The sequence below is a fragment of the Castanea sativa genome, chromosome 6, assembly GCF_040712315.1.
Source record: "Castanea sativa cultivar Marrone di Chiusa Pesio chromosome 6, ASM4071231v1".
In the NCBI taxonomy this organism is placed as follows: Eukaryota; Viridiplantae; Streptophyta; class Magnoliopsida; order Fagales; family Fagaceae; genus Castanea; species Castanea sativa.
Window position 1 is genome coordinate 26,532,827 of NC_134018.1, and position 17,800 is coordinate 26,550,626.

The 17,800-nt window shown below is 37.5% G+C and overlaps 2 protein-coding genes across 2 annotated transcripts; one reads left to right on the forward strand and one right to left on the reverse strand.

Moving 5' to 3' along the window:
- Positions 1-846: 846 nt before the first annotated feature.
- LOC142638114 (malate dehydrogenase, mitochondrial) lies at positions 847-4,429 on the forward strand. Its single transcript, XM_075812108.1, has 7 exons — positions 847-1,267; positions 1,668-1,841; positions 2,129-2,297; positions 2,682-2,743; positions 2,903-3,024; positions 3,108-3,225; positions 4,013-4,429. Exons 1-7 carry the CDS (start codon positions 1,004-1,006, stop codon positions 4,151-4,153), a joined length of 1,050 nt encoding a protein of 349 aa, XP_075668223.1. The 5' UTR covers positions 847-1,003; the 3' UTR covers positions 4,154-4,429.
- A 468-nt stretch (positions 4,430-4,897) lies between these two features.
- LOC142641063 (transcription factor GTE3, chloroplastic-like) lies at positions 4,898-13,494 on the reverse strand. The gene is made up of 5 exons (XM_075815434.1): positions 11,308-13,494; positions 11,166-11,211; positions 10,933-11,046; positions 10,729-10,805; positions 4,898-5,279 (listed from the first exon to the last, which is right to left on the reverse strand). Exons 1-4 carry the CDS (start codon positions 12,961-12,963, stop codon positions 10,756-10,758), a joined length of 1,866 nt encoding a protein of 621 aa, XP_075671549.1. The 5' UTR covers positions 12,964-13,494; the 3' UTR covers positions 4,898-5,279; positions 10,729-10,755.
- Positions 13,495-17,800: the final 4,306 nt, after the last annotated feature.

A 17,800-nucleotide genomic window follows, 5' to 3' on the forward strand; every position in this document is an offset into this window, starting at 1 on the left:
CCTGAAACTTCACAGCCAAAACCCATTTAGCTAGTCAACATTCTCACAATTCTGAACCTTAGGGGTGGAAATATGAGTGTATGGGAACCTTCTCTCTCTTCCTCACAGTCTCTCTCAATTTTCTCTTCTCGGTGACTGTGGGTCAAAGTTTCAAACCTGTTGTACCATGTTTTCCCCATAAAGCAGAAACTTGAGAGCCAAAACCCACTGAGTCAGGAAATATTCTCACGATTCCGAACCTTAAGGGTAGAAATATGGGTACGGGGGAACCTTCCCTCTCTTCCTCGCAACCTCTCTCAATTTCCTCTTCTCGGTGACTGTGAGTCGAAGTTTCAGACCTGTTATGTTTGTATGATTTTTCTGCACTTTTGTTATTAGCATTTTGATTCTCTCTTGTCAAAGCACCATTAGCCTTTGTTTTCTATACATATTGAATTTTGAGCTTGATTCTCCACAAATAAACACTTTTAAAGAACCCAAAGGGAGATCTGAGCTAATATCACATCTTTGGCTCTTGTCGCAAAAACGTCCCCGACAAAAGGCAAAAGCGAAAAACAAGTAAGCTAGACCAAATGCATTGATCTCATGTCGAATTTTATGACTAGATGTTTATTACTTTTTGTTGATCACTTACAATTACACAAATAAATAAATTATGAAATTAGGTATGAGAATAATTTTATTTGTAGTATTGCTGATTTATAAAAATATAAAAAGATAATAAAAGTAATATATTAAAAAATAAATATTTTATTTCATATTTAGGAAATAAGGTAGCCAAAATTAGGGATAGAAAATAGAAAAAAGTAAAAAAAGAAAAAGAAAAAGAAAATGGAGAGGGGAATTAGAATTTAGAGGCCAAGGCCTCTCCATAAAAAGAATTGACAGACGGAGTCCTCGAGAGTAGCACTGTAGTCTGAAGTTAACCTCACACATTCATTTCGCCAACCAAAAAAAAAAAGAAATCTCATCTCTCTCTCTCTCCATCTGTTTGTGTGGAAAAATGAGGACTTCCATCGTGAGATCCGTACAATCTGCCATAGCCAGAAGCAGAAGCAGTAGCAGTACTTATGTGTGTGCTCGCGCATACTCATCGGACTCTGTCCCTGAGCGCAAGGTCGCCGTTTTGGGTGCTGCCGGTGGGATCGGCCAGCCTCTGGCTTTGCTCATGAAGCTCAACCCTCTCGTCTCCAAGCTCTCCCTCTATGACATCGCTGGCACCCCCGGTGTTGCCGCCGATGTTAGCCACATCAACACCAGATCTGAGGTCTCTCTCTCTCTCTCTCTACGCTTTTGTTTTCTACCGATCTCGGATTTTGTCAGACTAGTTTTAGCCCTAAACTGGATTTAACTTTACATCTGTGTCCCTGAGATTTTCTCTCTCTCTCACTCACACACACACACATATTCAAGTCAATTACTTGGTTCTTCATTCATGGTAAGAAAGGATTTATTTATTTTTTTTTGGTTCTTTAAAGGAAGAAAAAGTAAAAGAAAATAATGATCCTAGACACACGAAATGAAAACAGATTACTTGTTGATTTTCTCACTCTCACTCTCACTCTTACTCTCAGAATATATATTCTTCTTTGGATTGGTAATATTTATTATGAAGTGGGTTTAACATTAACATTTAAACTGAATTTGATATTAAAAAAAAAAAAAAGGTGTGTGGGTATGCGGGTGAAGAGCATCTGGGAAAAGCTTTGGAGGGAGCGGATGTTGTTATTATCCCGGCTGGTGTCCCCAGAAAGCCCGGTATGACCCGTGATGATCTCTTCAACATCAATGCTGGCATCGTCAAATCTCTCTGCACTGCTATTGCCAAATACTGCCCTCATGTGAGTCTCTCTCTGCATTTTTTAATTTGCCATTTCACTTGTAAATTGGTTGCCCTCAATTGGGTATTTTCTAGAAATGAAAATGGGAACCCTTTTTTACTTTTTTTTTCAAAATGAGAATCTCATTATAATATGACCTTAAGTTAAATGTTTTATTTTCTACTGTGTTCGTGTTCGTGTTCTAGTAGGTTTTTAAACGCCTCCTTTAGTGAGTTCTAACTATTTATTGAAAAAAAAAAAAAGAATTTAAAATATGAATGTTTCATTGATTTGATGTGTGAGAACAGGCCCTTGTTAATATGATAAGCAACCCCGTGAACTCAACGGTTCCCATTGCTGCTGAGGTTTTCAAGAAAGCAGGAACATATGATGAGAAGAGATTGTTTGGTGTGACTACCCTTGATGTGGTTAGGGCTAAGACGTTCTATGCTGGAAAAGCGAATGTGAACGTTGCAGGTATACCTATAATGGCCTACTACTTGAAATTAGTTTTTTTTTTTTGTTGTCTTAACTCTGTGTTTGGTTGCTAAAAAAATAATGTAAAGAATTAAAAGTTGTAAATCATATATCTGTTTGCTTTTCTAAAGAATTAAAACTCAGTTCAACAAGGCATTATGCTTATATTAAGGCTCCTTTGAGTTAAGGATTTCATTTTCATTGAGTCTTAAACATGAATTTTATATTTTAAGAGTTGATTTTTGGTTGTGAACTTTTATCCTTCAATTTTTACGTTCCTGCAGATGTAAGGCACTTATGTGTATGTGTGTGTGTGTGTGTATACACACACACACACATACATATAGCTCCTCTGCTGACCTGAGTTTTTGTAATTATTTGCAGAGGTTAATGTACCAGTTATTGGTGGCCATGCTGGCATAACTATTCTCCCACTATTTTCTCAAGTACTTCCTTTGCCCCTCAATCTCCCTCATGATCTCTTTTATTGAATTGTATCTCCTCCATTGAATATTAGATAATATAATTTTTTTTTCTTGTAAAATCTGGTTTGCTGCTCTATTGTTGATGGATACTTTGCTAATTTGAGGCTTTTGTTTTAATAGGCCACACCAAAAGCCAATTTGTCAGATGAAGATATCAAGGCTCTTACCAAGAGAACTCAAGATGGAGGAACAGAAGTTGTGGAAGCAAAGGCCGGAAAGGGATCTGCAACATTGTCAATGGCGTAAGTCTTGATTGATACCCATCCATTTGTATTTTCTATTGATATTTAGTTATTCTGGACTGAATTTCCCATTTTTCTTGTAGCTATGCTGGAGCCATATTTGCTGATGCTTGTCTAAAGGGACTTAATGGAGTTCCAGACGTAGTGGAATGTTCATATGTGCAATCAAACGTCACTGAGCTTCCTTTCTTTGCATCCAAGGTGATTAATCTGAACTCATTTTTTATACTAATTTTTATGGGTTTTATCAAGTTCTTTTTAATTTTTATTACTAATGAGCTTTGGTTTAAATGGCACTCTCTACATGGATGGATGGAGAGATGTTGCGGGTTCAAAACCCAAATGTAACTCATCAGTAAAATTAAATAAAACAAAAAGGCTTTTGGACCTTTTTATCTGTAACTTGATGCAATGAGCTCTAGCTCAACTAGCACCTTCTTCGCTTGGCAAGTGCTAGGTGGAGGTAAGGTTGTGGGGTCAATACTGTACATTGCGGATTATAAATGCTAGGGTCAATTTTTTGTCTTTTGGATATAAGTAATGTTTTGGGTCAAATTAATGATTCGAAACGGCTTCATTTTACTCAAGACTCTTACAAACAAAGCTCACCATTTTGAACTTTTGTGTGCATTGAGCAGCTAGTCTGTCCTTTTTTTTTTCCCTAGTGAATTTTGAGGCTTGTCTTGTTGTATTTTTCTGTTTAACAGAATTGTAAAAAGTTAGAGGAATAATGTCATTGACTCATTGTTTCATATATGTTTTGCACCTCTTTTTTGAGTCATGAATCATTCTTGTTTTGTTGGTCTGGTCAGATATTACTCAGTAACATCCATCTGATGCACGGGAACACATTTAATGTTATTATTATTTCTAGTTCTTATCTTGTCCCGTTGATATTGGAAACAGCACAAGTGCAAATAAGGCTTTATGATCATTTGCACTGAAACTTTTTTTAATAATAATAATAATAAAAAATCTATTTTTGCAGGTGAGACTTGGAAAGAACGGTGTGGAGGAGGTTCTAGGGCTAGGTCCTCTCTCAGACTATGAAAAAGAAACCTTGGAAAGCCTGAAACCCGAACTCCTGTCATCTATTGAGAAGGGTATCAAGTTTGCCAACCAGAGTTAGATGCCTATATTATTTGTGGCTGGCGTTGTATGTGTCCAGTCCATGAGAAAAGTCAGCGAAATTTTGCTTTTGTTAACTTTACCAGTGTTGTATTTGTTGCTCCAAGTGGCACCGGCTTTGCTCTTTTGGTAGGCTTTTATAAAGCAAAGATTCCATCAATAATTCCCAGTGACATGTTAAGGCAGGGATAGCTGTGAACTTTATCCAGTTAGTTGGGGATGATTATTCATCTTAGTCATAATTATTGATTACGGATATGCCATTTGCATGGGTTAATTTGATCTGTAGATTGTCACCTGTTCTTAGTTTGGAATTTGAGAAATGATGATCTCATTTACTCTAAATGTGAAAAACAAAGTGGAGTTTTTTTTTTTAATAAAAAAAAAAATCAAAGTTCCGGCAGTGCTTCGCTATGTGAGGACCTAAACAAAGATCTGGAACTAGGTGCCATATTTGGAAACTATCTTGATTGATCTCAACTAGAATGTGGTGACTAGAATCCTATGGTTCAGACATTTGTGTGTTACCAATCGACTCAAATGAGGGTACAAACCAACCAATTAGAGGCCAAAAAGGAGATGTGTGCAATGATCTGTATTATTAATTAATTTATATTTAGCTAAACGCAAAGACCTATATTTTTAAATGCAATTCTGCGAGACATCGGCTACTTCTAACCAATTTTGAAACCTTATTACATGTTAAACCATTTGTAACCAAATACAGGCTGATTTAGAACACATCTGAAAGTTAACTTGACCAACTTATGTTGCATTGCATTGTTAAAAGGACAAACAGGAAAAACCTAGCATAAAACCTAGCATCAGCATTCTAAAATCAGGGGTGTCTAGCAGTTGGTGGCAATGAACCTTTTTGCGCCGCAAAGAGGTTTCCTCTGTCGTTACAATATCCAACGTTATCATACAAAATGGATAAAAAAAACATAACCACCACAGAAGAAAAAGACAAAAAAGGTTACAAGGAACCACCTATAGATATAAGCTGCAAGTCATACCCCTTAAATATTCAAAACAAAAGGCAATGCAGCCGTTAACCAAAGCAGCTCCACCATATCCTATGCATTCTCAAGAATTGTCAGGTGCCACAATTGCAGATTAATTTACATCTGCAGAAATATTAGTAAGCTTGTTAACAACTGCAGCAAAATTAGTGAGCTTGCTAACTTTGGGTTTCATTATGTCAAACACACCCCCACTCTATGAAACAAAAACAATCTAAAAACTATATTTATGTTTTATTTTTATTTTTTTTTTATTTTTTATATATATAAAAAATTTCTATGAAAAAAATACTTTATTGAATAGAGAAACAAACTACAAACAAAGACAAGCTTCCTCCCTATATTTATGTTGTGCACAACATGCAAGTCTAAGTGGCATAAGTTGGGAATAAATATCTGAAAGGAGGATTATGAGAATATCTGCAACTCTTATAAAATTTCCAAGATATAAGATTTCCAAACCAAAATAACAAGAAAATTAAGTAATGATATATTATGTAGAAAGCTTTGACAAATCGAAGATAAAACTGCAGAACAGAGGTTTCATTGATAAAATCTTCCTAACAAGGGAACATTAAAGACCTTGGAACAAGGAAATATTAAATCTAGGAATTAGTTCTAGAAAAATAGCTGTAGCATTATGGTGGTGGTACAAGATTTCAATCAGAACAATCTTTAAATATCAAGGAAAGCATGTTCCTTTTGTGTGTGTGTGTGTGTGTCCGTATAAATATCGTTTTTGGTATCTTATTAAAGATTTTTCCTTACACTACTAAAAAAAATTTCAGCAGCTTGCACCTCTATCTAAAATAAAGGAGAAATTAGCGGGGAAATGTTTTTTTTGATAAGTATCAGGTTGGCTAATAAGAACTTTAGAGGGGAAATGTTGTAGCAGTGGAGGTGGAATGCAGCATGAATGGTGAGGATAGCAGTAGAAGGTGGTTTTGAAGTGAATTTTATGCCATGGTAGTAAAGTTTTGAAGTTGGAGGTTTGTTACGCATGCCAGTGGAGTGGATAGCCAATGAACATTCCAACAAGAGGGAATTCAAACTATGCCAATGCTTTTCAATCTAAGTTTGAGGGAAAATAAACAGTGAACATTCTCTAAACGCTTTCTGCAACATATTACACATTTCACTGCAGAGAACAACCTTGGGAGAACACTCATTAGCGAATTTATACTTATCACATAAACTGACAAAGCCACAGGAAAAAAAAAAAAAACCCAGGGACTTCAATTCTGCCATCAGTAAACTTCAGTTCTGATGCAATTGGAGCTCATATACAGAAAATAATCATTTTAGATATTACCCTGAGGGAGGAAAATTGTAGTTTGCAACATCTTAATTTTTGAAGTATAAGCAGAATAATCTTCCAAAGCTCTGCAGTTTAGTAATTTCAAAACCATTGGCCCAGGAAAATTTACCCTAGAAGTTGAAGTTTTTGGATGAAAGTTGGCAGAAGTGTAAGAATGATTTTGCAGTTCATTGGATTTTTTAGGGGAAGAAAAAGACATCGTCTCTTGGCCAAAAAATTTGTCGAGATTCTAGCCTATTGCTATGGAAAATTTAGAAATATTAACAGCCTTACAAATTGAGAAAAGCTCAACTTTCAGACATAAGAAGGCACAAAAGTTGATCCCTAGATCCATGTAAACGGAAAAACTTGTATAAATATGTAATTGGGGGGAAGCTGGCTCACATAATACCAAGAACAAAGACAAGCTAGGATTAACGAATTACATCCAACATCAATGAAAACTTCTGTTTTGTTTTGTTTTTTTTTTGAGAAGCAACCTCAATGAAACCAAGATATGGATTTGATGCGCTCCATTAAAACCTAAAATTTGACAATTAAAGACTCTATCTGCACAAAGTCAAGCCATTCATGTACTTTGAATTATAGATGCTATAGCTTATGTTTTACAGAATGAGCTTTAAGCCCTAAAAATAGTTTTTAATAAAAACCATAATCCAAAAAGGAACATAATCCCAAAAAGTTTTATAGAATAAGTTTTTAATTGAACCAAAAAGGAACACAATCCAAAGTAATTTTACCAAACAGATTTCCAAATTTATCCTCATGTTAAAAATTCTTTCCTTATTTTTTTCTTCATTTTGCTCTTCTTTTTTTATTATTTTTTTTTATTGAATTTTGCTCTATAGATTGATAACTTGCTTGAACTAAAAAGACAACATAAACAACAAAACCTAGCTATGGATCTTCAATGAACTAATAGGGATCAAATGCATATATTTTTTCCACCATTTTCTCCTATTCAAATCATGCTCGGACTACCAAGAGCTTTGTAGCTCAATTGACATCTCCTGATGTTTCTAACGGAAACTTCTAAGGTTCAAATCCCCCCTTCCCCATTGTGACTATCGAATATATATATATATATATATATATATCATGCTTGGACTAAAACTGTTACCTAATTCCTTCATGTCAAGAGGACTGGGTAATTCACATTCAAACTCAACATTTTGCAAGAAACCTATTATAAATGAGAGCATAGTCAATCACATTAATTGGGGAGGCAATGCACCTAGTGGCCTGTCCAGCCAGGCCAACATATCCCAAATTTCTTTGGGCTTGGACCAAAACCTTAGGCCCATTGGGCTCAATCAGGCTCAAGTATACTCATGAATGGACTGATTTGGCCCATTGTTTATTTAAATATTTATTTTCTTAAATATTAAGGATATAATAAAAGTTACATCCTAAAAGTCATAGTTATCTCAAGTGGCTATTTTTTCTTTACACCAAGTGATTACTCTCTCATTGCTCTAAGTGGTTTATGGCTACTCTCAATTAAAGACTTGGATAAATTACATAACTTCCCTATTATTTTGGGTGGTTTCAAATTAAAAAAAAACTTACAAAAAAAAGAAGCTAGGGTGCACGGAAAATATTCCTCATTAAGTCTCTATTAACTAAAAGTTACAGAATCCTCATTAAGTCTCTATTAACTAAAAGTTACAGAAATTGACGTAACTTGTGACCAAAACCTCTAAACAGAAACATTTCTTCCGTGTTAAATTATCTAAACTCAAAAGACCCATCCTTGTTAACTATGAGAGATTTGGTATACTATATGCGAATTTTGAAATTATATACTAAGTAGTCATTTAATCATTATCATCAAATTATTCACAATATAATTATATATTATATAAATCAAAGTTGTGTTCTGCATGATGTGGTTGCCCTAGATGGCCTCCTCTTTTTTATTTTAATAGTTTTTCTAATCCTTTAATCATGCGATACTATATGTATTTTTAAGAAATTAACATAGTTGCTCTAAGAGAAACTCTATTACCAAATTTTTAAAAAGTTTTAAAAATACTAAGCCAATCATTGTTCTACTACAAACAGTTTCTAGAATTTTTACTTAAAAAAAAAAAAAAAACAGTTTCTAGAATTTTAGAAACAGCTTCATTATTGTTTGTTTTAACAATAAAAGTTGGGCCATACTTATCCAGTTATCCCAAAAAATAAAAAATAAAGTTGGCTCATACATATCATGCTAGTACTATGTAATTACATGTAAGTATACAAGTTCAATGACAATAGACTATACCAATTGAGTTAACTGAAATTTTCACTTAAAAGTAGTTTTCAGAGAGCGTTTGGATCCGCGTTTCCTCTGCGTTTCCTGTGGCATTTACGTTTTTTTCTTTTTTTTTAAAGACCAGTGTCTGGTGCACTGTTCATGTCCATGAACAGTGCACCAAGGCATATGAACAGTAAAAAGAGTAAACAGTGTTTTTTTACCCATTAAAAAATTAGTTTGCTACAGTATTTTCAGTTTTCAGTTTTCAGCAATAAGTTCTATCCAAACGAACCCTCATTATGCATTTTAAATTAAATTATAATAAATTTTAATTTTTGGTTTTTGATAAAAACTTACACAATATGCATTTGTCATGTAGCTTGGAGTAATTTTTTTTATTTCAGTTTTACTATCTATTTTTCCATTCAATTTTGAGTATATTGTTGATTTTTTTTAATTGACATGATTCTTGATTAAGTTCTACTGGGATAATATGAGTGTCTCTAAAAATTATACACAGCGTAATGTGTGGTTTGAAGCTACGACCTTGAATAATCAAGGAATTACTAATCTTTTTGTGCTGAAAAGAGGCACAAAACCTAAAAATTAGAAGTACAAATGTATTTGTAAAATTAGGCTGGGCTGGATTTAGCACATCTCACTGTCACAAAACCTGTGTGTTGAGAAAAGCAAGGACCTTGAGCTGGGCCGGCTCATGCCAGCATTTTAAGTGTTACCACATGGTGCTGGCCAAGCATGAATTTGGTGACCTAGCCTAGCCCATGGGCACCCTTAACTGTGATTAAAGTGTGACCTTAATCCCATATATGTATCATGAGCAGAGCATACTTTATATTATGCTGGGAAAAAAAATATACAGCACAAAATATGTACATGTTTCATTTGATTCAAAATTTTAAAATTGTTTTAAAAATTTGGCATACAAAGGGAAATGAAAGAAAACATAAATAGACATACGTAGTGACATCTGGTTGTATTATAACAAATTGCGGAACTCCCCCTCAATTGTCTTTCCTTGGAAAGGTATATGGAGAGTAAAGGCACCTAGATGGGTTTCTTTTTTGTTTGGTGTATAGCTTGAAATAAGATCCTAATGGGTGATAACTTGAGATTGAGGAGATTGAATTTTGTAGACTGGTGCATTATGTGTCAATATTGTGGAGAGACGGTAGACCACTTACTTCTTCATTGTGAGATGACTCATAGTATAAAGAATAAAAAAAATTCAAGCAAATAATTCATCTTTTAATAGTATTTACAAATAACAAGAAGCATAATAAATTCATTTAAAAATTCATCATAGTAGAACTTAAAGACAAGTAATGGAAAGTAAAATACTAAATTCTAAGTCAATTAAATGCAAGTCAAGAATAAATCAATTCGTGCAAAATATGGGCAAAATTGAGGAACAAACTACAAGTAAAAAACAAGAAAATTAAAATGATGACATGAATCAGCTCTCTCTCTCTCTCCCCCCCCCCCCCCCCCCCAAATGAGTATAAGAAAAGAAACTGAGAAGTAAACCTAAAGTTTCTGAAGTGCTTTCCAAGCATCTCTGGGACACTTGGTCTACAAACATCCTGGAAAACTATGCATATCTTGAAAGCGATTTGTTAATTTACGAATCCAGTAGATCTTTCTGCCTATTTCTGACAAGTTTGGTCATTTTCTATTACAATTGGCAAGTCACCATGCTATTCCAATTGTTTCAGACTCAAAAAAGCTTTATTGATTCAGCTCCAACCAAACAACCGGCATACAAGGTCTTCACACAAAAATAGCATGTTTATACCACCATGCAATGTCTATTCATGTTTTAAATGATATCCAATAATGGACCGGTGGGCACTGACTGAACCATCAAGTTTTAAGGGATAGGATAGAGCTTGAATGGCAAAATTATCATAAGTCATGCAAATTAAGGAAATCAATGATGGTCAATAACTAAGAAAAGTAAGAATAATGTTTCCTACCTCTACTGGAACATCTTAAGTTCAAGATTAATGATCTGCATCAGAGCCAGATGCAGAGGAACTATCAGTGTCAGAATCTGCATGCAAAATATCAGAGCAAATTAATTAATCTATAGACGGGCTTAGATGGCACTATAATCAAAATTACATGTGGCCATATGATGATAAGTGGTAACAGACGACAATGAACTGATTAGTATTTACCACTTGAAGATGATCCAGAGCCACTGCTAGAACTGCTGGAACTACTCGATCCACTCACATTATCACCTTGCCTTTCTTCTTGAACAGGGGTGAATTCCATAACATTGTTTTCAACTGGTTATAATTCAGCAGGTTTTGAATGATATCAGCACATGACAATTAGATTTTCCACGAAACCCAATGGTAAATTCAAACAAAAGAATCACCAATCTTTGTGATTTTGAGAATTTTACCTGTTTCAGTTTCTTTTGTTGCCTCTGCAATGGCTGGTGCCAGATTCTGCAAAGATAATAGCATGAATTTGCATTAGCCAACAACACTTTCATGTAGCAAACAAAGTAAGAGAGTGAAATAATAAGTAATTCATGGTCTCACTGTCTCTGGCATAGCATGGTCAGTTTCTCCCTCTGGCTCTGGCTCTGGCTCTAGCTCTAGCTCTAGCTCTGGTTCTGGTTCTGGTTCTGGTTCTGGCTCTGGCTCTGGCTCTGGCTCTAGCTCTGGTTCTGGTTCTGGTTCTGGTTCTGGCTCTGGCTCTGGCTCTGGCTCTGGCTCTGGCTCTGTTTTTCTCTTATTCTTGCTCAAACTCTTTTTGTAGTTGGTCACAAATCTATCTAGTTCCCAAAGTGTTTCGGGATCAACACTGGCTATGTCCACTTCAATCTCATCATCTTGTTGAAAAAGTGCCGAATGCCTCTTCTTGATAATCTGGACAATGTTATCTAGTTTCTCTGACGGCAAACTCTGAAGGCTTGAGCTGAGCCTCTGCTTCTCCTCATAAGTCATATCCCTTTTGTCAGGATCCTTAGCTTTAGGTTTCTTTGGAATTGAGGTTCTACCCAACTGACCGTAACCAGGAGGTTTTGACTTGGGCTCCTCAGTCATTGTCCGAGATTCCGACCTCTCCAAAGTCCTCATCTCCACAGGAGGAGGATGGGGAGGAGGAGGAGGAGAAGGCAGACGCGGAGGTGGAGGTGGAGGTGGAGGTGGAGCCGGAGCATGTGCTCGAGCCAGCATTGGTGTTTTTCTAGAAGTGGGTGTTGGCAAAGCTGCATCGCGACGCATTTCAGCTCGATTTAGCACTGGAGTCTTTCTTGAAGAGGGTGTTGGTAAAACTGCATTGCGACTGGTTTCAACTCTCCTAGTGTGATTAATCTCGGCCTCTATAGGCTTCCATTGATCTTCAAATATCTTGGACAACTGGTCAGCCATGAAGTGAACATCCTGGCCTTTCGGGTTATACAACATGGCATTACTAAACGTGAGTCTCACATCCTCTGCAAACTCTCTAGGGGATTTATACCAATTCTTATCAAGCCTAGTCTTCACTGTTCCCAAATCCATTGGATGCTTTACAATGGTATGGTAATCATGAAGCCCCAAACCCTTGACATCCACTGGCTTGTTAAACACCCAACCAAACTTATGCTTCATCAATTTCATTAGCAAATCACTACAAGTCTTAAAGACAGGACTCAAATGCCAATCCAATTCAACAACACTTGCCCCATTAGATTTCAACTTCTTCTTCTTCACATTATTGGGATTGGGTGCTTTAGGCATGGTCCTTGGTTGATCATGATTGGGCTTCTCCTTCTCCTTCTCCTTCTCCTTCTCCTTAGCTTGAAGCTTCTTGATAAAGCCTCTAACTTGGTCTAGCTCAGTCACTAGCTTCCTCTTAAGCTCTCTAACCTCACTCTTCCTTATCGAATTCAAGGAAATCCGGCGGAAGACATTCCCAATGTGGCTGGACTCGTCGTCGTCGTCGTCGTCGTCGGAAGCATCACGAGGCGGAGGCGGAGGCGGAGGCGGAGGCGGGGAAGAGGAGTAGTTGTTATCTTCGGTTAGGGTTAGGGCTAGGGTTTGGGTTTGGGATTGGGTTTTGGATTTGGATTTGGATTTGGTTTTGGTTTTGGGGACATTGTGGGAATTCTTGGGCTTCTTAGGGGCTTTCCGGGAATAGACCTTGTTGCTGTCCTCCCAACGACGCTTCTTCTCTCTGGCTTCGTCACCGCCTAATGCACCTGAAGCCATACATACATACCCTAACTAACTAACTAATTAATTCCCAACACCAAACCAACACAAAACATAAACAAAGCAGCTCGCTCTGCTTTAGGACGAGGGAGAGGGAAAAAAGGTAGGTAATCCTTCAAAATCCCCCAGCCCAGGATTAATTGGTGCCTGGTTAAAGAAGAAAAACTTTTATTTTTTTTTAAAAAAATATTAGGGTTTTTGTTTTTGAGTAGAAAAGAAAATTGAGAAATAGAAATAGAAAGAGAAAGAGGGTTTGAATTTGAAATTTAGTTGGAACTCAGAGAGGAAGGAAGGCTCTCTCACTCTCACACTTTCTTGCTTCGCTCGCTCTCTCTCGCTCTCTCTCTCTCTCTGACTGAACAAGAGTTTACTCTCTATTCTGCTCTGAGGGACTGACTGAGGTTGAAAACACACGCGCTGCTGGGGCGACTGTCCGGAGCGATACGTGACAGGATGCCACGTCAGACCGACTCTCCTGTTTCTGCCTCTCTCAGGTTAACATCTTAATGTTAATGTTATGTTTACATTAGATTAGAGCGCAGGCCGTCACCCGGTACCACCGACCCTATCACTCTCCTTTTTTTTTTTTTTACAAAGTAAACAGGTAAATTAAGTGCTGTTTGATAAGGTATTTTGTGCAACAGTTTTCAGTATTTAAACAATATTACATGTATTTTTATACACTTTTTTATCCACGCGTATTTTTAAAAAATACAAATAACATTACTAAATGGCCTCTAAGTCACTATAGGGGTGTTTGAGAAAGTAGTTTGAGTTATGTTGTTTAAGTGTTTTTGATATACGTGTGAGTGAAAAATGCGTAAAAATTTGTGTAATGTTGTTTAAAATGTGTTGAGATGCGTTAAAACTATACTGCCAAACGGTCCCTAAAATCTCTAAATTTATTTTTAATTTAAGTATTTACTCTCAGTCATTTGAATTTTTGTTGTTGTTGTATTTTCTCGAAATTACAGATTTTTTTTTTTAATCTCTTTCTTAAGTAGAATCCTTGTTATTCATTTTTTTTTTTTTTTTTTTTTTGAGAAACCAGCAAAACATTTTATTCAAACCGCAATAACGTTATTGTCATACAAAACAAGAGGCATAACATCACTATGCATGTCCTCTAACCAAACCTCAGGAGCAAAAGAAAACTTAGCTAATTTGGCTAAACTGTCAGCTACCTCATTTCCCTTTCTACGGACATGGGAAAAGGAGCAAGAATTAAGTTGCAAAGATAGAATCCGAGTGTCATCTATGACATTTCCAAACGAAGCTAGACAGGCAGAGTCAGCCTCAGGTGGTTAAACAGTGTCTCAGAATCCCCTTCAAACACTACGTTCGGCAATCCAAGCTCAATTGCAAACTCTAGGGCTCTTCTACCAACTAATGCCTCAATATCTTCCATTGATGGAGGTAATGGAATGCGTTCCGACAGGGCCCCAATTGCTTTCCCCTTCGAGTCCCTTATCACTACCCCAATACCCGCCATAAGGTAGTTATGGAAAATAGCACCGTCGAAGTTCGCTTTGAGAGTGGAGGCAGGGGGTGGAGACCAGCAAGTCTGACCGAAGGATTGGGCAACGGAAAGGTGAACTTCCTGAACTGATTGGAATTCCTGAAGATGCTCCATGGAATCCTGGAAAATTTTATGATAAGGAATGGAATGTTTACCCAGGCACAAAGCATTCCGCTTATTCCAAATTTCCCAAGCCACAAAAGCAAAAGTTTCTGCAAGTTTGGGTTCATGAGAGTGAAAAACCCCTGTGAGTAGATCTCTGAAGCTTGTAAAATGGTTTGAGAGGTAACGTCTGCAATGTTCCACTTCCCACTAGACTTCCTTGAGCACGTGACAATCCCAAAGAGCGTGAATGACATCCTCTGCTTCCCACTCACAACAATCACAGGTGTCATTGCGAGTAACATGTCGTTGAAAAAAGCTTTTCTTTGTAGGCAGGGCTTCATGGCAGGCACGCCACAGGAAGTGTTTTATTTTGTTTGGGATTTCTAAACTCCAGATATTTTTCCAAATCCCAGTATTTGCTACTGGGTTTGAAGGACTTGGGTTTGGTGCTACAGCGGCTTCAGCTAGCAATCGGTATGTACTCTTCGTAGAATAAACCCCACTTCTTGTTCTCTGCCAAATCAGGGAGTCCTTATGTTGACGTGAGCTAAGTGGGATGCGAAGGATGGCGTGTGCTTCATGTGGAAAAAACTCCTCTCGCACCCTGTCCTCTAGCCAGTGCGGCCCATCCTCATCAATCAAAGAACATACATGGGCATTATTTGGCAAGTGCTTTTGAGGCGAAATTATTTTCTTGGAATACTGATTCGATAGCTAGTTGTCCCCTCTGATTAGGACTTTTTCTCCATTACCGATCCTCCACATTGTACCCTTTCTAAAAAGACTACAGGCTTTCAAGATGCTTTGCCAAGCATATGACCCATTAGTCTTGACTCCTTCATCCAAAACAGAACAGGAAGGAAAATATTTCACCTTAAAGACTCTGTAAAACAAGGATTCAGAATTGTGGACTAGTTGTCGGACTTGTTTACCAAGAAGTGCTAGATTGAATTGCTCCGAGTCTTTGAACCCCAAACCTTGATGGTTCTTGGAAGGCACAGCTTGTTTCAACCAACCCAGTGGATCTTGCGTGACTCTCCCTTATATCCCCACCAAAACTTGTGGATCATGGACTTAATATCTTTGCAAAGGCTTCTTGGGAGTTTGAAGCAATTCATGGTGTATGTTGACATAGCTTGTATCACAACCTTGATCAAAACCTCTCTACGTGCTTGAGATATAAGCTTTTCTTTCCATCCTTAAATTTTGTGCCAAATTCTTTCTTGGATGTAAATAAAGCTTTGCTTCTTTGCTCACCCCACAAAAGAAGGAAGACCCAAGTATTTTTCATATTGGGAGATGGCCGACACTCCTAGAACTCCTTTGATATTTTCCTCAGTCTCTTAGGTTGTATTAGAGCTGACGAACACTTGGGTTTTGTCTCTATTAATCTGCTGCCCCAATGCAAGTTCATAGATGCCAAGGACGTCCATCACAGATTTGCAGTCATGATCGCACAGTAGAGTAATAAGCTATCATATGCAAAAAATAGGTGGGAAACCTTGGGGCCATTCTTGCAAAGAGAAACACCATGGATTGATTCATTGGTTTCAGCTTGTTGGATAAGAGAATGAAGACCCTCAGCACACAAGAGAAACAGGTAAGACAATAAAGGATCTCCTTGTCAAAGACCTCTATGAGGGCGAAAAAAACCATGGGGTTCCCCATTTACCGAAACAGAAAAGGAAACTGATTGAATAGATGAACTCACAAGGGTAATCCACCTGTCATCAAAGCCCAACTTAGCCATCATTTTCTCCAAAAAAACTCATTCTACTCTATCATAGGCTTTGCTTATATCAAGTTTAAGAGTCATGAACCAGTTTTTCCTTAACGCTTATTTTTTAGGTGGTGGAGAGTTTTAAAAGCAATAAGGATGTTGTCAGAAATCAGGTGGTTCGACATGAATGCACTTTGTGCTTCAGACACCAATTTGGGGAGGATTTTTTTGAGGCGGTTTGCTATGGTTTTTGATATTATTTTGTACATGACATTGCAAAGACTAATGGGGCAAAAATCTTTGGTTTTTTCAGGATTTTTGGTTTTAGGAATGAGGGATATGAATGTATGGTTTAACAGTGATGGAATAGTACCTGCATTAAGGACTAAAAGGGCAGCTGCAATGACATCAAAACCTACTGTGCTCCAGTAAGACTTGTAGAAAATAGGTGACAAGCCATTCGGCCTCGGCGCTGTCATTGGTTTCATCTGTTTCAAGGCTGTTTAACTTCCTCTGCTGTGAATGCCTTGGTTAGCTCAATATTATTTGCGGGAGTAACTTTGGGTTCAACTCCTTGGAGAATGGCATCAAAATTCTATGGGGCCGCCGACGTGAAAATGGTCTTAAAATAATCCACCATAACCTCACTAATCTTGTGTTCATCCTCCATGCATATTCCATCATCCAAGATCAACTTGGAAATATAGTTTTGCCAATTCCTTTAGGTAGCTCGGCTATGGAAGTAGCTGGTGTTCAAGTCCCCTGATTTTAACCATTCCACCCTCGACCTTTGTTGCAACATGCATTCCTCCTATACCATGAGGTCATGTACCTCCTTGCGAAGAAGTCGGACTTGATCATGACTGTGTCCAGCCACAGAACGAGATTCTGCTCGTACAAGTTCTTTCTGCTTTTTCCAAGTAACCTGCTGATGTTCCCAAACGACATCCGGCTCCAAGATTTAAGTTGAGCACTGCAAGCTTCCACCTTATTAACCAAGGTGTTCATTGGTGAGCCTGTTTCATGACCTTCCCATGCACTTTTTATAACCTGAGCACGGCCCTCATCCTTCATCCAAGCGACTTCAAATCTAAAGGGACGTCATCTCCTATAGAATCTTGCATTCTCATCGTCCGAACATATCCATAAAGGTGAATGGTCAGATAATGATCCCGGAACGTGGTGAACTCTAATTGTCGGAAAAACTTGAGTCCATGTAGGTGTTGCTACCCCTTGATCGAGCTGAATCCATGTCACTGCCACATTAAATTGGTTGTTGCATCATGTGAACGGTGAACCCACAAAACCTAGATCCCGAAATCCACAAAAGTCTAAAGCTTCTCAGAATGCAATCATTTGTCTTTCCGGTCTGCTTGCATCGCCCATTTCTTCCTTTGATTTTACAATCTCATTAAAGTCGCCCACACACAACCATGGCAGATCAAATTGAAGGCAGAGATGCTTAAGTAGTGCCTAGGAATGTTCCCGGT